The sequence below is a fragment of the Brettanomyces bruxellensis genome, chromosome 8 (assembly GCF_011074885.1).
Source record: "Brettanomyces bruxellensis chromosome 8, complete sequence".
NCBI classification, from domain to species: domain Eukaryota; kingdom Fungi; phylum Ascomycota; class Pichiomycetes; order Pichiales; family Pichiaceae; genus Brettanomyces; species Brettanomyces bruxellensis.
The window spans coordinates 1864167-1887174 of NC_054689.1; the positions used below are offsets into that span (position 1 = coordinate 1864167).

General features: G+C 37.3%; 9 protein-coding genes and 1 non-coding gene across 10 annotated transcripts; 7 read left to right on the forward strand and 3 right to left on the reverse strand.

The window, feature by feature from the left end:
• Positions 1-47: 47 nt before the first annotated feature.
• ILV1 (threonine deaminase) lies at positions 48-1799 on the forward strand (the record flags this gene model as incomplete). Its single annotated transcript, XM_041279585.1, has 1 exon — positions 48-1799. One exon carries the CDS (start codon positions 48-50, stop codon positions 1797-1799), a length of 1752 nt encoding a protein of 583 aa, XP_041137799.1.
• Positions 1800-2240: 441 nt separating this feature from the next.
• BRETT_001028 (uncharacterized protein) lies at positions 2241-4553 on the forward strand (the record flags this gene model as incomplete). The annotated part of the gene is made up of 1 exon (XM_041279586.1): positions 2241-4553. One exon carries the CDS (start codon positions 2241-2243, stop codon positions 4551-4553), a length of 2313 nt encoding a protein of 770 aa, XP_041137800.1.
• Positions 4554-4707: 154 nt separating this feature from the next.
• On the reverse strand, positions 4708-5337 carry BRETT_001029 (uncharacterized protein; the record flags this gene model as incomplete). The annotated part of the gene is made up of 1 exon (XM_041279587.1): positions 4708-5337. The coding sequence occupies one exon, from the start codon at positions 5335-5337 to the stop codon at positions 4708-4710; it is 630 nt and encodes a 209-aa protein (XP_041137801.1).
• A 360-nt stretch (positions 5338-5697) lies between these two features.
• On the forward strand, positions 5698-8052 carry BRETT_001030 (uncharacterized protein; the record flags this gene model as incomplete). Its single annotated transcript, XM_041279588.1, has 1 exon — positions 5698-8052. The coding sequence occupies one exon, from the start codon at positions 5698-5700 to the stop codon at positions 8050-8052; it is 2355 nt and encodes a 784-aa protein (XP_041137802.1).
• A 3590-nt stretch (positions 8053-11642) lies between these two features.
• Positions 11643-12806, forward strand: BRETT_001031 (uncharacterized protein; the record flags this gene model as incomplete). The annotated part of the gene is given in 3 exon segments (XM_041279589.1): positions 11643-12126; positions 12143-12495; positions 12618-12806. 3 exon segments carry the CDS (start codon positions 11643-11645, stop codon positions 12804-12806), a joined length of 1026 nt encoding a protein of 341 aa, XP_041137803.1.
• A 4518-nt stretch (positions 12807-17324) lies between these two features.
• BRETT_001032 lies at positions 17325-17410 on the forward strand. The gene has a single exon. It is a non-coding gene; the product is annotated as a tRNA-Leu (tRNA).
• Positions 17411-17547: 137 nt separating this feature from the next.
• BRETT_001033 (uncharacterized protein) lies at positions 17548-18198 on the forward strand (the record flags this gene model as incomplete). Its single annotated transcript, XM_041279590.1, has 1 exon — positions 17548-18198. The coding sequence occupies one exon, from the start codon at positions 17548-17550 to the stop codon at positions 18196-18198; it is 651 nt and encodes a 216-aa protein (XP_041137804.1).
• A 58-nt stretch (positions 18199-18256) lies between these two features.
• Positions 18257-19663, reverse strand: BRETT_001034 (uncharacterized protein; the record flags this gene model as incomplete). The annotated part of the gene is made up of 1 exon (XM_041279591.1): positions 18257-19663. One exon carries the CDS (start codon positions 19661-19663, stop codon positions 18257-18259), a length of 1407 nt encoding a protein of 468 aa, XP_041137805.1.
• A 280-nt stretch (positions 19664-19943) lies between these two features.
• Positions 19944-20912, forward strand: BRETT_001035 (uncharacterized protein; the record flags this gene model as incomplete). The annotated part of the gene is made up of 1 exon (XM_041279592.1): positions 19944-20912. The coding sequence occupies one exon, from the start codon at positions 19944-19946 to the stop codon at positions 20910-20912; it is 969 nt and encodes a 322-aa protein (XP_041137806.1).
• Positions 20913-21006: 94 nt separating this feature from the next.
• Positions 21007-22722, reverse strand: BRETT_001036 (uncharacterized protein; the record flags this gene model as incomplete). Its single annotated transcript, XM_041279593.1, has 1 exon — positions 21007-22722. The coding sequence occupies one exon, from the start codon at positions 22720-22722 to the stop codon at positions 21007-21009; it is 1716 nt and encodes a 571-aa protein (XP_041137807.1).
• Between the last annotated feature and the right edge of the window lie 286 nt (positions 22723-23008).

A 23008-nucleotide genomic window follows, 5' to 3' on the forward strand; every position in this document is an offset into this window, starting at 1 on the left:
TTTAGTTTTGATATAGCATCAATCTGAGAGATTTAAAGGACATATAAATGACTTTTTTGACAAAGGTTGTTATGGTGAGCCCTAGAAGGGTCTCCACTGTTTTCAAACCCTTGATGGCCTCGAAGCTAAATCTGTCGAGAGGGATCAGATGCCAAAGTACATTTTCAAAGAAAACACCAGAGGAGTTACGGGCTGAAACTTTAAAGAAGTTCCCAGACCTGAAAGATACTGATTTGCTTCCAAATGGAAGGCCTGATTATGTCAAGTTGATTTTGACTTCAAGGGTGTATGATATTATTGATGGAAGTCCTTTGTCGGCAGCTCCACTTTTATCGCAAAAGACAAAATCCAAGGTGTATTTGAAAAGAGAGGATACACTTCCAGTGTTCTCCTTCAAATTGAGGGGTGCCTACAACATGATTGCCAGTCTCAGTGAAGAAAGAAGGTCTAAGGGTGTTATTGCTTGCTCGGCAGGTAATCATGCGCAAGGTATTGCTTACTCTGCTAAGCATATGGGTGTTCCAGCAACAATTGTCATGCCAACTGCTACACCGGCAATTAAGTACAATAACGTGAGCCGTCTGGGAGCAAGGGTTGTTCTATTCGGTGATGATTTTGATGCCGCCAAAGCCGAGTGTGACAGATTGTCTGAGGAAGAAGGTTTAACTAATATTCCACCCTTTGACCATCCTTACGTTATTGCAGGTCAAGGTACCATTGCAATGGAACTTCTGAGACAAGTTAAGTCGCACTCCCTTAGTGCTGTGTTTGTGGCCATTGGTGGTGGTGGTTTGATTTCTGGTATCGGATCCTATCTGAAAAGATTGGCCCCAAGTGTCAAGGTCATTGGTGTTGAAACGTTTGATGCTGATACTATGTATCAGTCTTTGAAAGCAAACAAACGTGTTACCTTAAGTACTGTTGGTTTGTTTGCAGATGGTACTGCTGTCAAGACCATTGGTGAGGAAACTTTCCGCACGTGCCAGGATTTCGGCATTGATGAAGTCGTCAGAGTTAATACTGATGAAATCAGCGCTGCAATTAAGGACGTCTTCGAGGACACAAGATCGATAATGGAACCTTCAGGTGCTATGACTGTTGCCGGTATGAAGAGATACATTTTGGAACATCCAGAAATCGACCACTCAAAGGAAACGTACGTTCCTATTTTGAGTGGCGCCAACATGAACTTTGATAGACTTAGGTTTGTCAGTGAGAGAGCAGTCCTAGGTGAGGGTAAGGAGGTTTTCCTTGGCGTTGAGATTCCTGATAAGCCAGGTACTTTCTTACAGCTACAAAAGATCATTGATCCAAGAGCTGTTACTGAGTTTTCATACAGGTACTCCGATGAGGCAAAAGAAACTGGCTCTGCCAGTGTGTACACTTCTTTCTCTGTTCAGAATAGAGATTCCGAACTTCCAGAAATCTTGTCCGAAATTCGGAAAGCTGGTTTTAAAGCTTGGGACCTTTCTGACAACGAGCTTGCTAAATCTCACGGAAGGTATCTCGTTGGAGGTAAATCATACGTTCCAAATGAAAGAATCATTGCTTTCGAATTCCCAGAAAGGCCAGGTGCCCTAACCAAGTTCCTTGACTTACTTCAAACAAAATGGAACTTGACTTTATTCCATTATAGAAATCATGGTGATGATATCGGAAAGGTTCTTGCCGGTATTTGCGTCCCTCCAGAAGATAATGCCAAATTTGTTAGTTTCCTCAAGAAGCTTGGCTACAAATATAAAGAGGAGACTGATAATGTTGCATTCAAGCTATTCTTGACCAAGAACGCTTCGAATTGAACGAGAGATTATTGTTCAAAACTTTGTTTTATTACATTTTCCCTGATATTTTCGATATATTAACAACATCATATAATCGTATAATTGTTTTATCGTAATCTTCAAGATTAAATTCTGAGGTTGTTTTCTAATTTTCTTCTTATCTTTTGACATCTTCGGTGGCATGTCTGAAGGAAGGAACTGAATATAGGAGCATTTTTCATTTTATCAAGTCGCTGTTTTTGCTTTCTTTTTTTTTCTTTTTTCGTTCATTTTTTTTTACATTGAAGTTGGTACGTTCACATATATTTTTCACATCACAGTAAGCAGTTTCAACCCATTACTCAGACTAAACGATATCTATTTTCAATATAAGAATAATGGAATACAATGTTATTCAAATTGCTCTATGGTTATGGGAGAAAAAAGTTATGGCTTGAACCAAGGAGTACCAGATTATTAATGGCTTGCTCCTGTAATTACAGTGGTGTTGCAGCGAGAAGATCAAGATTTGGAAGAAAGCTGGAAAAAAGCACTGCTAAAGCTGAAATAAATAAACCTTCCAATCATGTGAAGTCTAAAGACACAAAAAAGGTAGATCTAACTTCTATGTCACATAACAAATTCAATTTGATTTCCAAGGCATTAAAAAGCAGTAATTCTTTTAAATCTACTCCTCGTCAAACCGACATTGATCAAACGCATTTATCAGGAACTGGTGGTGGCGATGTCAAAGACAAGTCACAAGTAAAAGACCAATCATTCCGCAAAAATGAGAAATCTTCTTTCAAAAATACGGAGAAGCTGGGACGGAGTTCCGACTCCAAACCGAAGGTAAAGACGAGCAATTCCTTGAAAAAGAAGAAAAATCAAAAGTTGGTTCGCAAAAAGCATTTATCCAGCATGATTAAGTTGGATATACCATCCTTTCTGTCAGTTGCAAACTTGGCATCTATACTAAGGGTTCGTGTGCCTGATCTTGTTTCAAAGATGAAAGGTCTAGAGTTTGAAAATATTTCTAATGACTATATAATGGATGCTGACACTGCTGGATTGATTGCCGAAGAATACGGTTTTGAGGTTAATCAAGATGATAAACTCGGAGCAGATTTATTTCCGAGCCCCGAACCCAAAGACAAAACCAGCTTAAAGTCAAGATCGCCTGTTGTAACCATTATGGGTCACGTTGATCATGGAAAAACCACCATATTGGATTATTTTAGAAGATCATCCATTGCAAAAGATGAAAAGGGAGGCATTACACAAAGAATTGGTGCTTTTGTTGTTAAACCAAAGAGTTCCGAACGGAGTATCACTTTTCTTGACACACCGGGTCATGCAGCGTTTTTAAAGATGAGAGAAAGGGGAGCTAATATGACAGATATTGTTGTTCTAGTTGTTGCCGCCGAGGATTCGGTGATGCCCCAGACAATCGAAGCCATTAAGCATACAAAATCTGCTGGAGTTCCAATGATTGTGGCTATCAATAAATGTGATAAGCCGGATGCGAACCCCGATAAAGTTGTTGCTGATCTCTCTAGAAATGGTGTTGATGTTGAAGATTATGGTGGAGAGGTTCCTGTGATTCGTATTTCCGCAAAGACCGGGATGGGAATGAAGGATTTAGAAGAAACGATTATAACTGTCGCTGAACTTCTTGAATTAAAGGCTGAAACTCAAAATATTCCAGTTGAAGGATGGATTTTAGAATCGCAGGTTAAACATGGTCTTGGTAACTGTGCCACATTTTTACTAAAAAAGGGTATTTTAAAGAAAGGTATGATCTTGGTTGCAGGTACGACATGGTGTAAAGTAAGAGTTATGAAAGATGAAAATGGAAAGTCTGCTACACAAGCGAAGCCAGCATTTCCGGTGGAAATATCAGGGTGGAAAGATATTCCAGAAGCAGGTGACTTTGCAATTCAGGCAAAGAACGAGGCATTTGCAAAGAAAGTGGTTGCCAATAGGGAGAGGAGAAAACAGCAGTTGATGGAAGCAGATCAAGTTGAAGATATGAATAACAAAAGATTAAAGCAAGTACACGATTCAGAAAGAGTAGAAAAAATACAGGAATATCAAGATGAAGGTTTTAGTATGGATGAAATTAAACAATTGGAGCCAGACCTTTTTGAAACGGAAAAGATACAAACAAAAAGAGTCAGTTATATTATCAAAGCAGATGTGAGTGGCTCCGCTGAAGCTGTGAGGCAAAGTATAGAAGGCCTTGGAAATGATGAGGTGACCGCCTTTGTCTTATATGCTGAAGTTGGACCTCCTACGGAATCTGATATTGAGCGAGCAAAATCCTCCGGTTCCACAATTCTTGTTTTTAACATGAAAGTTGCACGAGATATAGCAAATTCCGCATCATCTGCTGGAGTAAAAATTCAGGAGTTTGGAGTCATATACCATCTCATAGAAAGCGTTGTGACTACTCTCACAGAGACATTGCCAGTTAAATTTGAAACGAAAGTTGTTAGTAAAGCTTCGATTAAAAAGTTGTTTGAAATTAGCTTGAAGGGAAAGAATAGCATAGTTATCGCTGGATCCAGGGTCACGGATGGTATTCTTAAGAAGTCACTAGATGTTCGAATCGTTAGAAATGGGGAGACTATTTATAACGGAAAAATTAAAGAACTCAAAATTGAAAAGGATGATGTTGCCCAGGTCAAGAATGGCGGTGATTGTGGCATAGCCCTAGAAGGTGATCCAGATCTTGAAGTCGGTGACACGATAGAAAATCTAAGCAAGATTCCGCTTAAACGTCATTTATAAATATTGCAAATTATCTCATCGGAATACTTTTCTAATGATTACATGTATATAGTTTTGTTACCTCTCTTTATTCCATTAGTTATGAACAAAAGAAGTGCCCCTGTGCATAGCTGAATTTGCATGCCTTTATTTATTTGTTGATTCTAAACTTATTTCAGATTTCTTGGTTTTTGAATGGAAACACGTTGATTGTTGATGGAACATTCTCCTCAGATATACTATTATCCGCAGCAACTTTCGTAGAAAAATTTCTTTCAGCCATTCGAAGCCATATCCTCCTCCTTACAAATTTACCTAAATATCTACTGCTGTTCCAACGCTTGCTACCAAAGCTCGTTCCAGAGTATGTCCAACCATTCTCGTCCACATTATTTAACATTAAAATATGCCACTCATTCCAGGCCCATTCCCAATTTGTGCCTGGTAGCGGATACATTAGGACACTTTCCAAAGCTTTACCGTTCAAAGTCTGAAATCTTGGAGGATCCAACGGCTGAAGCAAAAACTGATTTGCATACATTGGAATCCCTAATATTGTTGATCCTCTTTGATTTTCTATAATAAATTCGAATTTAATATCCAATAAATGAAGAAGTGAATGATTTGAATCCGATCGTTGAGCATTATTAAAAAAATGGTATAAAGTACAATTCGCTAATGTTTCAATTAACTTATCGTTATATATGAACTGAGGTAGTTTAGAGATATCTTTATCAATATCCCTGAAATGCGAAATCGATTCAGGGATTCTTGTCTTGAGCCTTTCAAATTCGTTGAAATTCATGAATAACAGCTTTAATACACTATTTTCGTAGTTTCTACTTTTGTTCTCGTCTTTCCTTCCTTTATATCTTCAAGAAGTTTGATAATATGAAAATGAATGGGAACAATTGTAGCGCCCACCTACGGAGAACAAGAACGATGTAAGTTGTAAGGATGCTATAAATAAATTTTTCGCGTATTCTTTTTTTCGAATATGTATATATTTTTTTGTAATAGGAGGAGGGTGAGTTAGAAATGGAAACAGAAAAAATTCATCGGCGTTGACGAGACTTCGGTAAATACTCTCTCCCTATAAATCGTATTGTTATATGTTGTATCGTATATAGGTTCGATTACTTTCATTTTGCCTTAAAAAAGAGACATGGTAAGAAACGTTCACATGGTTGGTATAAAACCGGCGACTGCGGAATCGTCAGCAGTTTCTGAAAATAATGTTCCGGTGTTTTCGGAGTCTCTTGATAGAACAGAAGAAGCTCTTGAAACATTTCAACTTGTGAAGCATAATGAATACATTGATCGACTTAAAGGTGTATATTCTGCGGCTAATGAGGTGATGACATGTGATTGTACTGAGAGAAGAGTGGCGGGTGTCAATGTTGCTTGTGGTGCAGACTCTGATTGTATTAATAGACTGACCAACGTTGAATGTGTTGACGGTGAATGTTCGTGTGGTGCTCGTTGTCAGAACCAAAGATTTCAAAGAAATCAGATGGCAGATATATCCATCTTTCTAACTGAGCACAAAGGGTATGGTATGCGTGCAAATTGTGATATTCCTGCAAATACCTTCATCATTGAGTACAAAGGAGAGGTGATCGACGAACAAGCCTATAAAATCAGAAAAGAGGCGTATGCAAAAGAGGGAATTAAGCATTTCTATTTTATGATGATTCAGGATGGTCAAATCATCGATGCCACGAAAAAAGGTAGTCTGGGAAGATTTTGTAACCATTCTTGTGATCCCAACGCGTATGTTGAAAAGTGGGTCGTGAACAAAAGATATCGCATGGGAATATTCGCCAAAAGAAAAATACCCAAAGGTGAAGAAATAACCTTTGATTATAACGTGGATAGATATGGTGCCGAACCCCAGAAGTGTTACTGTGGGGCTAAGAACTGTGTTGGTTATCTGGGTGGTAAAACGCAAACAGAAGTTCTACGACTGTTAACATATGCTGCACGTGATGCTCTCGGAATAAGCGCTGCGGATGAAAACAGATGGATCAAATTTCAGAAAAAGCAAGGTATTACTATTTCCGAAGAGAATGTTGCAAGTAAAGTTAATGACTTCGTGAATTCTCTTGAGTTGAACCCACTTGAAATGAGTGATGTTGCAAAAGTTTCAAGTTTTTTGTTACTTCCAAATAATAATCCCACAATAATTGATCGTGTTTTAGAAAGATTCGATCCTAACGATCCTGGATATTCCGAATTGCTTCACAGATTCAACAGATTTCATGGTCTAAGAGCACTTACCTCGTGTATTCAGACAATTCTGGATGGTAATCATGTTAAGCATGAAATGAACGCCAGAGAAAAAGACGTACTTAAGAAAGTAATAACAATATTATCTAATTGGCCGAAACTTGCATCCAAAAATACCGTGAAAAGTTGTGATTTAGAATCTCTTCTACGTATTATGTCTCAAGAATTAGATGATAACAAAATTAACATTTTAGTGGATGATATTTTGGATGGTTGGAAAGATCTTCGAGTTGTGTATCGCATCCCAAAGCGCACAACGTCAATGAACGGTGATGCAACATTTTTGGCACAGTTAGATTATAGAAGATCAAGGTCTACACAACCATTGCCAGCAAATACTTCAACCCCTCCTCATAATGAACCCAAGGAGATCATTCCTCATTCACAAAAGCCATGGGCTGATGTTGATGTCGAATCTCTTCCTGATAGTAGAAAGATTGATGGTATTCCTTTACCTCCTGGTTGGAATTGGACAACAGATGCGAAAACCGGTGCAAGATATTATTATAACAGACGGGAGAATATTACTCAATGGGAGCCCCCTTCTTGGGGAATCGAAAATGTTGCTAAAAATCCCGTTAAACAGCCTCGGAAAGAAATGAGAGAGGAGGATATTAACCGAGAAAAAAGAGAAAAACGAAGGACAATGGATGAACAGTTTGCCCTTAGAGAACTACAAAAGAAAAGGCGTCAAGAGCAGAAGAAGGCTGTTAAGGTTGAAGAACAGAAATTAAAAAAGTTATCCAGTATTATAGCTGAGGCATCCTCGTCTTCGGAAATCAAGAAGGCTGGCTCTAGGTCTGCCTCAAAGGTTCATTTCCAGGAGTATGAGAGTCATCATCATAAACATCATTTTGATTCTGACCGGAGCCAAGTTCGTGATGGAGATCTTCACAAAAAATATAAAAGAGAGTGGATGCTTTTATTTGCTTCTGTGGTTCCTAATATGCTGAAGAAATATGAGGATCATATTGGAAGGGAAAACCTGAAGAACTGTGCAAGAGAGATTACCCATGTGTTAACTAATAAAGAACTAGGACGACATAAAAATCAAGATCCTCCTGCTAAAATTTCAAAGGATCGCAAGAAGAAGATATGGGCATTCGTGTCAAATTACATGGATAAATTTATTATGAAATTTGATTCAAAAAAAAGGGAACATTCTTCATCACATGTTGGAACTTCACAAAAGAGACAGAAATATAATATGTATAAATTTAGTATAAATTAGACGAATTTTAGTAATGTCGATTGAGCAAAAATTTGCTTGCAATATTTGGAAAGCTTGTTTCCATATTGCTGAGATATAAAGCCTTTTAAATTTGAGCGTTATACTTACACGGTATTTGTATATTAATCCCAAGGTCCCTCGATTTAACGATAAATAATCCCGGAAGAAAGAGAAAGCGTGGTCTCGAACTAAATCATGACGGGTTTTTTTCGTGTAAAAATGTTTAAGTTGCCTGAGTGAGGACACCTAACATACGATTTCAGAACTTAATGTCTCTAACACCTTCTTTATTATATACGTGTAAAGTTATCTGCTATCAGTGAGTATAAATATTTCCCCCAGTAATATATATAATCATATAAATACTTTTATAATAAAAGCATTGACGATCGCATGCTGCCCGTGAAAACCTCACTAATAAGGAGTAAAGGTATTTTAAGCAGGCTCATTCCCCTTTTTTATTAAGTTCATTTTACCTTCTTACTTAGTTATTTTACCTTTATACATTTCCTTTCTTGAGCTTTAAAAGCACACAATACTAGTTATAACAAAGCTTCATAAAGGCGTCACGCTTAAACCAATTAACTAGAATATTACAACAACTTTTAATAACTTACGAATTAAGTTCTGAAATTATACAAAATGATTTTCCTTCATAAAATACCCCAACAAAAGTATTTTGAACTTTGTATTACAAATGTAGACTATTAGGTCACATACTATATAATGAAAAAATAGCAATAATTGATTAATACCATGCAAAATTCTTATATCTAGGTCATATGTCTCTATTGGCAATGGTTCGATCAGAGCAAAAAAACATGCGCTGAATAATACTAAAGCTGACGTCAACATCCCTGAAAGTAAACAGATCATAAATTTTCGAAGCCAAAGAAGAATAAATATTTAATGTAAATAAATCCTAAGGCAAACTCGTTTTCGTGACGAAGCTACATTCTGCAGCTTACCACTTTGGTAACTTCTTTATTTCCTGTGACCATCTGAAATGCAATCTACAAAATGCTAATTATCAGAATCTTGAGAGGTCTGTCCAGTCAAGAGTTGTAATTTTCGTGCGGCATACGAATTTCTTACTTCCATACCTCCATGTACAAGTTCTATCGGGCGCACTGATGCCCGTAGTTAGGAAAGAGATTGGCTATCTAATTTGGGTATAAGAAAGGACTTTCGTTTCGTATAATAAGCATCATAATCAAAAGAAATTCCTGAGAAAACGCTTGTTTCTTGATGAGAATCCCAACTATTACTCTAAGGTTTAGTTGAAAATTCATATGCCGCACAAGATTTATACATTATGAATAAGTGTCAAAATAATTAAAAGACATTAAAATGAAATTATAAGTAGAACAAGACCCATTGTCTAAGTTGTCGTATGGGAAGAAGAATGATAATTATATAAAGCTCAGATAGTCTCGTGTATCTACACCAAATCTTATGTACAACATATATATACTACAATAAATATCGAAACAGTATACTAATCTGGTAACACTAAGTTTAATGCCCTTCGAAACTACATGAGATAATAGCACATAAGACCTCGTTGTATCTCCTTGGTTCTGATTCAAATCGCCCTTCATTTGCAAAATCAATAATTTAGGATGATGTTAAACCATAAAAATGGAAGAAATGAAAGGGTTGGATTCCTACTGTGTCCTACAAGCTACAAGAGCACAAAGATTTTTGTAAAAGTTAACACGTCTTTGTATCCTGATTAGTCCTTTATAAAAATTAGATTTCTACTCCTAACAAGATCGAGCTGAAGTACCTTTTGCAGCAAATGCTACAACCTGGGACTTTGCAGATCCTTCGCTTTCACCAATCAATTTTAGAAACTTATAGGTCTATGTTGAGCCACTTTTGCGCTCACACGGATACTACTTTTATATCCTAGTTTTAACAAGGTATTTCTTACATACTCTTTAGGAATTTCGTAACTGAGGTAAACGTCTATCTGTTACAGTTTTTGTAAGGGGTCAAACCAAGAACATATTGGTTTAAAGCTAGATAAATAATTGAAAATTAGACTTCCAATCCTCTGACAAGGGTTGACATAAAGTCTCGCAAAAGAATCGATGTCGGACTAAAGGATGGTACCAGACAATATAGGATATAATAGATAACGGACGAATGTTCCTAAATAGGAAAGAATTGCCAGTGAGCACAAAAAGAATATTGGTGAAAGAGTAATTAGATTTTGGAAATGTGCCTTCTCCATGTAATATAAATAGAGGTTCTTGCTCTCCGGTGATGGGACCAGAATAGAAGAAAATACGAAGAGATAGGTTAATGTATAGAATAGTGAACGAATACTGTCGGACATATGAGAATATTACCTAGTATTAGGTAATCTATTATTATATGTCATTAGATTTATTTGTTTTGAGATCTGAACTTATTCTAAAATAACGAAGATTTAAAATAATATCTAATAGAGACAATCCTGGATAAAATGCACTAACTGTGTATGTTAGGGAATCAGCAGAAAAATAATTATGCGCGATCATAATTCTGTTTCTGAGAATTAAATCTTTTTTTTTTTTTTATTATGTATGATTACCTCACTTTATTTTCCTTTTTATTTTTACTTTACTTTACCTCTTTTTATATAACTTGTTTCTTCTACGAAGGGACGAGACCCGATAGCCTATTTTGCAATACTACTAGTTCGACTCCACTTTGATGGTAACAGAGTAAAGGAAGTAAATTCATTTTCTTCTATGGTGATACATACACAATTGTTAGAATGTTAAAGGCATTAACATTATCACACAGACCACTTGGTACATTTATATCCACCCACTTAGGTAACCGACCTTACAATTGTCTGAATCTCCCCGACTGCTAGGTTCTTATTAGTTCTATTAAAGAAGGAGTTTGATAGCTAAAGCCCGGGAGTAACTCATAAGGTCTCTCTTAACTCTGACATGGCGTCACAGACAGGATAACCAATTTGTGTGATTTTTGTGAAGAGGCAGATGTGTATGCCATCTTTTTTCTTTTGAATTTAGTTGAGAATTCTACGAGAAGGAATTTTTTTTATGTCTACTGAATTTCTCTCAAGAAAAATTCTCGCTTGATGAAAATATTTTCAGGTTATGCCTCCTGGGAAAATTTTCTAAGATCCGTTATGAGTGTTAACAGATTGAGAAATTTGTGTAGATCGCTGATCATATCGATTACATAATCTCATTCATATTATCTTTATCAGCTGGTTTTTAACTGAGCTTCAGATACATTATTTCGATGCCTAAAGATGTTTAATGATTCGTTTACTTTTCAAGTGAAATCATATTTTGCTGCGCGTGAATTGTTGTTATCTCAATTTTGAGTCAAGGAAGCTGTTCCTACTCGATATTCTTAACGAGATGATCTCATATATATTAATCAGAAATTTGTCAGAAATGGAATTACTACCAAACTCTGCTATTGATGAATAGAGCTGCTTATGCAAATGGAATTTGTTCATAGAATACTGCAAGCCCTACTTATTATTCTGGGAACTTACGATTGTGACAAACATTGAATTACATCAGGATGGTTTAGGAATGTTTTAGATGTTATCAGGCATGATGATTATTAGAAGCCTCTTTAGTGTTTATGTCAACATCATTGACAATGTCATTACATCTATAAAATGGTGTAGTTGCTATCACGGGGATACAGATATTTTGGCCCATCTTAGACCCGGTGTCGCTGAATCGATTAAAGGAAATTGTTCAGAATTTGATGAAATAAACGACTTAGTTGAATTTAAGAAATGGATCGAAAGAAAAGTCAAGTCTAAACGTAATGCTGCGATTGTTTCGAAGTCGCTTTCCAAGTCAATCTTTGTGACTTCCAACAAGCAAGGTTATTCCAGCATTTCGAAAAACAAGAAAAGACAAGAGCCGCCGAATAATAACCGTTCGCATGGATCTGATCATCAGAAGAAGGATCAATCTAACAAAGGCAAGAAGAATGAGAGGAAGGAGAATATGAATAATGTCAAATTGAGCGATGAATCTACTAATATCTCCGAGTTACAAGTCCTAGGCAGCGTGCCAATGGATAGTTTGAATACTCCGAGGCATTCGAGATTTTATCTTAATTGATAATGGCGCTGCCATTAGTCTCACAGGTCATAGGGAATGGCTACATGATTACATGCCTTTCCGCAAGGACGATAAAGTTTTCTCTGTTGGTTATGACGATAGTCAAAAGAAATTGGAAGGTTCCGGTAGGATAATCTTTAATTACATGGGAAATGTTCTTACACTCTACCTACACTATTATGAGGGTGCTCCTACTATCTTTTCAGAAGACGATATCAACCGTTGCCCTGAATGCCGAATTCAGACCTACTTTCACGATTTTGGTACCAAATCTCAGACTTATTCAAAGGTTCTCAATGTTGGAGATGAATGTATTCAGTTAGTTCAAGTTAACAAGCTATGGTATATACCAGGTGATTTTAATCAGTTTATGATTGGTGGAGGACAATTGCATATAAACAACTTACATCTTAAATTGGCTCATGCTAACCTTAGGCTAATCAAAAAAAGTCTATTAATCATGGGACGATTACTGCTTCGAAAAAGGAAATAAAGGAACTTGATGAATTGCTCAGCAAAGGTTGTGTTGATTGTATGGAAGCGAAGGCGAGACGAGCAAATGCTATAGAGGGTTCAAGAGACTATTACTTGCGTCCTATTCCTTTTGATGTTGTTTATTCCGATGTTTGCATTGTCTAGACGCACACGAGTGTTGGCGAAATGGGTTGCTTTGTTACTTTTAAGGACCAATATACTAAGTATACAACGGTTTTTATGATGAAACACAAGAGTGATGTTGCTCGTGCAGTTGATAAATACGTTCGATGGGTATCAAACCAATTTAGCAAGGAAGGATACAGAGTGCATAAAATCTTCTCAGATAAAGGTACTGAATACTTAAATGCTGAATTGAAAACCATATTAGAACGTGAAGGTATTGAACTTCATACTACCTCCGGTTATACATCTGCGTCTAATGGTGTTGCTGAACGCTTGAACTTAACGATTATGAATGATGCGCGTGCCATGTTGCATTCTGGTAAAGTTTCTCACAATTTTTGGAAGGAAGCTGTGCTATATTCAGTATTTGTCAGGAACAATCTCGTGAATGATAATATTGGAACCAGTCCGTCACTTAAACTCAAGTTTATGTCTCCCAAAACTAAGGATTTGCATATCTTTGGTGAACTTTGTGAGGTTACTTACCCTCCGAAATACACACCTAAGCTTGGGGAAAGGGCTGTTCAGGGCATATATCTTGGATGGAGCAATGAAACCTTTGGTTGCCAAGTCTTCATCCCGAATACGCCAGGAGACACACGTTACGGTACATTTACGGATACACGCCATGTTCAATTTATGAACCCGTCTGTACTTTATACAGACTATTTTCTTACACCTCAATCACGCGTGGATGATTCATTGCAGTCACTTTATGATCCAAGAATTGAGATTTTTGCCGATCTATCTGCTGATGATGCATCAAGTGATATTTCTTCTGAGGTGCCGAGTATTGTTGGATTATCTGAAGGTCAGAATGCGTCATCTATTCCTGTTGACAGAAAGCTCTACGACGATGCTGCTATGGAGACCGAGCTATCTGAAGATGATGATCATTCGATTGTGACAGAGCCCACATTGCGTGCTGGCAGTCCAATTGTATCCAGTTCAGACGATGACTACGAAAGTGATTCTGACTGGGTGCCAGATTCAGATGATAATTCAGACATACTGTCTACTACTTCTTCTACGTCTAAGGACTACTCTGATGATATTGAGAGCGCTGCCGACTTACGTGAAGTCTCAAACTCAGAGGAACCTCAGACTATCCAAGCATCAGACGAGAAGCCTACAGCGGAAACTACTATGCTTTTCGACTTGGATGCAGGAGATCACTCAACTCCTCAACTGCATTACAGGAAGCCAAACTTTAAGAAGCCTGCCAAGGGTACTAAACCCAAGAAAGTTTCATCGAAGCCCGCTCCTAATGCGAAGCGTTCACCTATGGTTGGTCATGCTGGTAAGATTAAGGGAGCGAAGCATTCAATGCCCCAAGCTCCTAAGGAGAACGTTAAAGCTGAGAGATCTACTGCAACTTCTACTGACGACAACCCTGTTGTCGGTGGAAAGGAATCGAACAATCTTGCTACTTCCAGAGTGACAGTTCCTGAAAATATGGAAGCACTGAGCACGTTAAATCGTCCGTTGCCCGTGGTCGAACCTGAGAAATTTGCAGTTTCTGATTCACCAAGTTTAAATGCTGGTGAAAAGGATTATCAGAGACTAACTGGACACAATCACACGGAGTCCAAGCATCATACTACGACCAGGCATCTTAACATCCCTTTACAAGCAGAACATGAAGATGATCGAGCATTACTCAACTCGTCATTGGATGGAGAAGTCAATCACTCTAAGTTACCTCAAGTTACTTCACCTCATGATACTTTGGCGGACAAATCCGGATCCTCTGGCCATAAGATATCATTTCAAGTGATTCCTGCGACTTCTGCTGGTGAAAAAGTGAAGACCGAGAAGGGTTCAAGCCGTTTGAACAAGTCCAAATTCTCTTCTTAGAGCCTTTTAGGACTGGAACTCGTTTATCAAGAAAACATACTTATGATGATCTTGTGAATGGGGACACCCGTTCCTCGGTGCCGTTGATTAACAGCACTCCTGGCGAATCTTCTGCTCCTGAGCGTACCTATATGGTTGCTCGGAAGAAGCCACGGATTTTTCAAGTGTTGTTAAGCGACATTTATCTCGCAGCTAATCCGAAAGGTTACAAACAAGCGATGTGCAGCAAGGACGCTGCAAAATGGAAGGCAGCAATTGATGACGAGTTTCACTCTCATCATATACATAACACATGGGATCGCAATCCAATTCTTACAGATGATCCGAAAATTTTGAATTGCTGCGTCTCCACAAGTTGGGTTTTTACCGTTAAATCTGATGGTCGACGCAAAGCACGTCTCGTTGCTCGCGGTGATCACCAGAAGGAGAATACATATTCAATTACATTTTCTCCAACTCTTCGACCAGAGATCATGAGAGCGATTTTTGCTCTTATTGCTACTCAGCATTGGTTTATGGCTCAGTTTGATGTCAAAACTGCTTATCTATACAGTCCTATTGATACCGAATTGTACATTTATCAGCCTCAAGGGTATTCTACCCACACAAGGCATGCAAAAGTGCCATCCGGCATGAGGGTGGTCTATAAGCTTAACAAAGCTTTATATGGTCTCAAGCAATCGGGCAATTTGTGGCATAAGGAAATTCAGAAACATTTGGCCAAAATTAATTTTGAAAGTTCCCACCCTTTTCCATCCACCTACATTCACAAGAATCGGAATGGAAAAGTCGATTGCGTTGTTGGTTTATTTGTGGATGACATTATTGTTGGCGCTTCGAATAAAGCTATACTGGACAAAGTTTACAAACATATATCTGGTAAATATGAGCTTAAAACGATCCAACCTGATAAGAAGACCAATTTACAGAAGTTTTTGGGGATTGATCTCACTGTGGAAAGATTAAAGGATGGTCGTGTGAAAAAGATTAAGCTATGTCAGTCTGCCTATATCGAAGAATTCGTTGAGAAGCTTCACCTTACTTTTGCTAGAAGCTGTGCTACTCCGTTAAGTCCAAATTTCTACTTCGATACTGCGGAACATCCGTTAGAAGCTACTAAGGAGATGCTTAATAAGGCAGTCAGTGATTTTCGACGCAAAATTGGTTGCTTATTATACGTCGCGGTTATGACAAGGCCTGATATTGCTTATGCTGTTGATTACTTAGCGCGTTTTTCGACGTATCCTCATCGTCTAGTCGTTGATCAGTTGAAACATGTTTTAAACTACCTCTATCATAGTCGTTTCAAATCTATCATTTATCAACACACTTCGGAAACTAAAATGGATCATTTGATTTGCTACTCAGATAGTGACTATGCTCAAGATCCGATTACAAGGAAGTCCATGAACGGATTTCTCATCATGTTTTCGGATGCACCTCTCTATTGGAAGTGCCAGTATACCCCATTGGTCTGCAAGTCATCTACTGAGGCGGAACTTCAGGCAATTTACCTACTTTCTAATGAGCTTGAATGGTTTCACCCTCTCATGAAGTTCATGTCCGCTTATCAAGGCGAAGGAAAATATCCTGAACTTTTAGTGGATAACAAATCCGCTGTTGATACGATAGTTTATGGTAACTTTTCACCAAAATCAAAGCCATACGCTGTCAGGTTGAAATGTTTAGAAGAACGATTTGAAGAGAAGCGTTTCATTATCAAACACGTTAGTACGAAGGACCAGTTAGCTGATATTCTTACTAAACCTATTACTACCAAGGTATTGGGTAAGTTAAGGAGCATGATTATTCAGATGCTACAAATCAAGGGAGCGTGTCGGACATATGAGAATATTACCTAGTATTAGGTAATCTATTATTATATGTCATTAGATTTATTTGTTTTGAGATCTGAACTTATTCTAAAATAACGAAGATTTAAAATAATATCTAATAGAGACAATCCTGGATAAAATGCACTAACTGTGTATGTTAGGGAATCAGCAGAAAAATAATTATGCGCGATCATAATTCTGTTTCTGAGAATTAAATCTTTTTTTTTTTTTTATTATGTATGATTACCTCACTTTATTTTCCTTTTTATTTTTACTTTACTTTACCTCTTTTTATATAACTTGTTTCTTCTACGAAGGGACGAGACCCGATAGCCTATTTTGCAATACTACTAGTTCGACTCCACTTTGATGGTAACAGAGTAAAGGAAGTAAATTCATTTTCTTCTATGGTGATACATACACAATTGTTAGAATGTTAAAGGCATTAACATTATCACACAGACCACTTGGTACATTTATATCCACCCACTTAGGTAACCGACCTTACAATTGTCTGAATCTCCCCGACTGCTAGGTTCTTATTAGTTCTATTAAAGAAGGAGTTTGATAGCTAAAGCCCGGGAGTAACTCATAAGGTCTCTCTTAACTCTGACAAATACAATGTTTCACAGATAGTCATAAGATAAGAAATGTGAAACAAGATAAGAAGTATCAAATAACAATCTTAATAATCTGTCAACTATCCTTAAATGGATTTGGTAATCTTTCTAAAAATCCTTATACTTTAGGTTATTAAAAATAATATTTTGTTACCATCAGTCTTCCAATTTCCATTTTTGTATTTGGAGGATTGGCCGAGTGGTCTAAGGCGGCAGACTTAAGATCTGCTGGATTAGCATATCCGCGCGAGTTCGAACCTCGCATCCTTCATATTTTTTTATTAATTCATCTCTTTTTATGAGAGATGCTTTCTTTTTTTCTCTTTGAAAGAACTTTCTATAAACATGACGTTAAGCAGACCCATTGCAAATGAACATACCTCAGACATTCTTTAAATAATATGAATAATGGATTATAATAATCGTATTGGTTCCAAAAAAGGAAGCGGTGGAATTGCGGGAGATGCAGAAACAAACCAGTATCGAAAGGAGAGGCTACGAAAGCTTCTTCTTTCAAAAGTGGATATTGAAGCGGATCCATATGTTATAAGAAATCATATGGGTGTTTTAGAATGCAAACTTTGCTTTACAACTCATTTTTCTGAGGGATCATATCTAACACATACTCATGGTAGAAAACACCAATTTAATCTTATGAAAAGGGTCGAAGCTGAGAAAAGGAGCTCAAGCGCAAACGAGGACAAAACACAAGGTATATCCGATCTACCTAAAAGAAAGTTTATGAAGATCGGAAAACCAGCCTACAGGATTAGTAAAGTCAGAGATCCCGTCACCCTAGAAAAAGGGCTCACGTTCCATTTGAAATATCCAAAAATTAAAGATGATATTACACCATGTTACAGACTAATGTCATCTTTTGAACAGGATGTTGAACCAAGCAATCCAAAATTCCAGTATGTTATTATCAGTGGTGAACCATATGAAAACATAGGATTTAAGATTCCTAGCTTTAAGGTTGATTTGAAGGCGGATAAAACATGGGAATTTTGGGACCGGGATACCAAGGAGTATTTTATTCAAATTCTTTTTACTAAATAAGCAAGATAGAGGCGTAAATGCCAAATATATTAATGATACAAACAATTTTATGTTGAAATTAAACTTGGCCATCATGAAATGACTTCATTAGTTGCTTTTGTGATTTGATCTTTTTCACGATTTCAGACTTATAAAGTTTGATATGTGATTCAAGTTTGTTCAATTCAAAATTAGCCTCTTTGCATTCAAACTCAAAACCACGCCTTAATTCTGCCATTCTACCTTTCCAACTTTCAATTTGCGCGCGCTTATTATCCGAATCAATCTCTTGATTCGCCTTTTTAGTTATTAATGTATCTAGTCTTTCTTGGTTGTCGTGAACCTTTTTTTCCAATGACCTCATTTTTTCAACATAGAAGTTGGTCAACTTCTGGATTCGGTCATCACTGTGCTGAAGCTGTCGTTTGGCTTGCGATATTCGAACAGAATAGTCTGCGATCAGATCATTACTATGTTCCATTCGATCCTTTAGTTCTTTCAATTTACTGTTCGAATCTTCATGCTTATTAACTTCAACCTGCGCAACATCTAAAAGCTTATTCAAGCTCCGAAATTCCTGGGTCAATATTTGAAAAGATTCTAATGCAATCGCAACATTTTTCGATTTGCCCTCAAGCTCGTTTAATTTAAGCCGCTCTTCCTTTAGCGAATCTTCCATTTTTGAAATAAGCTCTCGTATCCCTTCTGGCGACTCTTTAATATAAGGTTGAATCTTTTCAAGCTCTTTTTCAGAGGCTTCGTATAAGGCACCTTGGGTTTCAAGCTCTTTAACCAAACTTGCCTTGCTGGACTTATACTTTGTATGTGCAGATGCTAGCCTTTGCTGACTTCTTTGGAGATTCTTCAACTTAGCTTCAAGCTCACTGCTGCTTTGATCGACACTTTCAGCAGTCAAGCCATTAATATTTTGTTCATTTCTCAAAGATGCCACACGCTCTTGAATGTCCTCATAACTGCGATGTTCATCTTTATATTTTATAATAACATCATCACTGGATTCCAGTAGCTCATCACAATTACTCATCCTTTCTTCCCTAAATCGTGCAAAATTAATTATTGCGCTTAAAATGATACGCACTCTGACGGGCTCTGGCTTGAAAATGTCCTTAATACTGAAATCGTCGACTCCACAGTCACACATAAATTTGTAGACGACGTGCTTGGCTGCAACAATATTCATAGCATTGTGCAAACTTTCCTCTTCCATAGAATCATTGATATGCGTTTCTTCTATTTGCTTGTGAAGCGTAAATGGTGATATATATAAGAATTTATCAATGATTTGTTCAATTAAGCTGTTCATAAAACTTGATGTTGGCTTTACCAAGGTATCTTCACTTATACCGAAGTCTAACGCGTCAAATACTTCGATTATCTCTGAAGCATCTAATATTGGAAATTTGTAGCGTGCTTTAGAAACGGTAGATGCCCTTGAAGTTCTGTATATTGCACTCGGACGTGCCATGATGCGAATAATGACTATTTGGTGAATTGTTACACCCGGATTTCCTGTGAAAGAACAGAGAAGATGAATGCTCAAAAAATAAAAACTAAGGATGTTTCGCTTCTATTTGTTTACTAAGTATAATGTTAACCTCACTTTCGTTATCAGTTTTTTTTTATTTTTTTGAAAAAATTGTAGATCGGTATCAAATTGTCATTTAAAGAAAACATCATTTATCCGACATAGCATCGTAATCAATAGATATTAGCCAATTAAATAATATTGATTCAGTGATTTCAAGATGTCACAGGGAAAGTGCATTTCTGATGAAATAAAAATGCCACAGTTATATGGGGTTTACCTTCTCAGATCTTTGAGAAAGAAGAACTCTTTCTATATTGGATCAACTCCAGATCCATATAGAAGGCTTCGACAACATAACGGTGAACTTACAAGGGGAGGAGCCTATAGAACTAGACGAAATGGATTTAGACCTTGGAAAATGGTACTGTTTGTTTATGGCTTTCCATCGAATGTTAGTGCTCTCCAATTTGAACATGCATGGCAGCATGCATATCAAACAAGACATATTCCAGTGTGTAAGAGAAGACATAATGGGAAAAGACATACTGGAAGTGGAACTTCTGTGGATGAGAAACTAGCAAATTGTCGACTGCTTCTTTGCTCAGATTCGTTTAAAAGACTTGGGATTCAAATTGCTGTATTTGACAAAGAAATCTATCAAGTGTGGATCAAAAATAAATTTCATATTTTGATACCAGATTATGTGCACATGAATATAAGAATGGAAGATTTACATACAGAAGAGGATAAAGACGATAATGATGCCTGCTTTATAAAAGGGGGAAATTATTTACAGATAAAGCAGTTTAAAGAAAGCGTTTATACCTCAGAGGAAGAGCTCAAATCGGATTCGATAGCGAAGACTAAGATGTCAAATATGACAAATAGTTGCTCTATTTGTGCCAAAGAAATCGATCAAAAGTTAGATCTTGTAGTGTACTGCATTTATAAAGACTGCTTGGCCACATATGATTTAAAATGCTGGGCACAATCCATGCTGAATGAGAAACAACTAAATGAAGAAAACAATGAAAAACAAAAACAAAGTTCAATCAAGCCTATCATACCAATACGTGGACATTGCCTAAAATGCAAAAGGGTCAATTTTTGGAATACAGTGATCCGGAACGCGTTACACGTAAAAGATGAGTTACAATCTACGCAATCTTCACAGTTAGATGAATAAAATCACATAGACCCAACGAAGAATTAAAAATTAGAACACATAGAAGAGTACAATGTTCAAAATTTTTATAACAAAAAAGAAACCATGCTTTGTTTCAACGTTTGAAAGCTGCAGTTTCATTTTTCTCAGATTCTGTGGACTTCTCAGCCGGCTTAATTACCTCAGCATTAGAATTTTGCTCCGAGGAAGTATTCTCGTCAGTGGAACCATCAACGGATTCCGTACCTGTAGAAATCCTACCAGTTATAAGCTGTAGTACAGCAGACCAGAAACCGTAAATCAACGTGAAGAAACTCAAAAAAATCGAAGAGTACAAAACAGCCTCTCCTGGTCTATTTAACAGTGTGTGTATAGGATCGGAACTCAAGCTAAGAACATAAGCATTGGCTCCTCTGAGGAAGAGGACAACCTTAACGACAACTGAATCAAGCAAAGACGATATCCAAGAGTCATCATCTTTGGTAGAAGAAGCTGGCTTCTCTGGCTCATAATCGGATGAAGGTGCACTTGCTGCAGCTTCTTGTTGCTCTATTTTGAGCTTTGGAAGGAATGTTGAATTTCCAATATCTTCTGCTTCATCAATAGAGTGTCCTAAATATATATTGTCAAACAAAATGGAATCAGTCATTGTCCACAATTCAAATCCAATTGCCCCAATAGGTTCCAAATCCGCCGGAGTTCTGTCATCATAATAATCAGGATTCTGAATCAATCTTGGTTTCCATTCACCCTTATAATTTGGGTTTTTAACCATAGGAGGGAACCATTTCCCCTTAAACCTAGGGTTTCTAACCTTAGGGGCTTCCCAAGGACCACAACCATGATTTTCACAGTTTTGATTCTTGATTAATGGAGCTTTCCATTTACCATCCTCATCATCATCCCAATATTCAGGCTTTGTTGCCTCGGGGTCTGGTACTGAAGCAGGCATATCCTCATCCCAATCAGATGGTTTGATGGCAGTGGTATCTGGAATCATAAAAGGTTCATCTTCATCCCAGTCATCTGGTTTAGTTGCATTCGGATCCCTTACAAACTCCTCTTCCACCCAATCATCCGGCTTTTTGTCTTTCTTATCCACAACTTCTTTAGCTGGATTGATATCAAAGAAATGTTTATCAAATAAAGATCCTGCTCTGACGACATCACCATCAATTCTAATTTCAAATTCCTGGGTGGGCTTAAGTATCAGAGTGTACAAGACACTGGTCTTGACAATTCTAGCCATGGGTGGTACTTTTAAAACCTTTTCCTCATATTTTCCTGTAATTGGGTTTTTTCTTTTAAAAATGAAATGAACTTTGTTGGTCGAACCACATTTATCGGGGCCGAACATAATTTGATAAGGTGTCTCATCACTGAACTGTTCTGGAATAACATCTTGCGCATCCGCACTCAATAACTTGACATATGCCCCACCGCAGTTTAAACCCTTCTGCAATTTCACTTCATATTGTAAAACAAGTGTGCTATTTGTGTTGTCAAATACTTTTTTTAAGGGAACACTAATAGCATGAAGTGCTGCCTCAGACTTAACAACTAGACCTTTGTCTCCCTTAAATCCGGCATTGACAGTGGACTCTTCAATTTCCCATTTTCCATTATAAGCCTTTCCGCCATTTTTTTTTGCATTGGATGCTTTCCATTGATGCAAATTTGTATCAAATTGTTCGAAGAAAGAATCATCTGCTAGTACTTTGGTGTAAGGTTCAAACTGTGGATGAACAATTCCTTTCTTTGAATTGACATTCGCATCAACAACTGATATTAACAGAGCCACTCCACCAAGAACAATTGGTGAAAGCTTCATCTTTTCAAATAAGTCTTCTTTATATATATTGGAAGTCTAAACTGTATGTAAATTTGCCATTCGAATTCTTTTTGAAGAAAAATAACATAGAGTTGCGAGTGCGGGGACTTTATATACTCGCGCTTCGATAACCCGGCAATATGGAGAACGTGTAGGAGAGGAAGAAAAATCCAGAAAACAGTTTTCCAGCGAATAATACAAATCGATACAATCCTTAAAAAAAAAACATCACACTACTGAAGTAACACAATTATTATAATCAGAAAACTTGATACAATCCTTATAC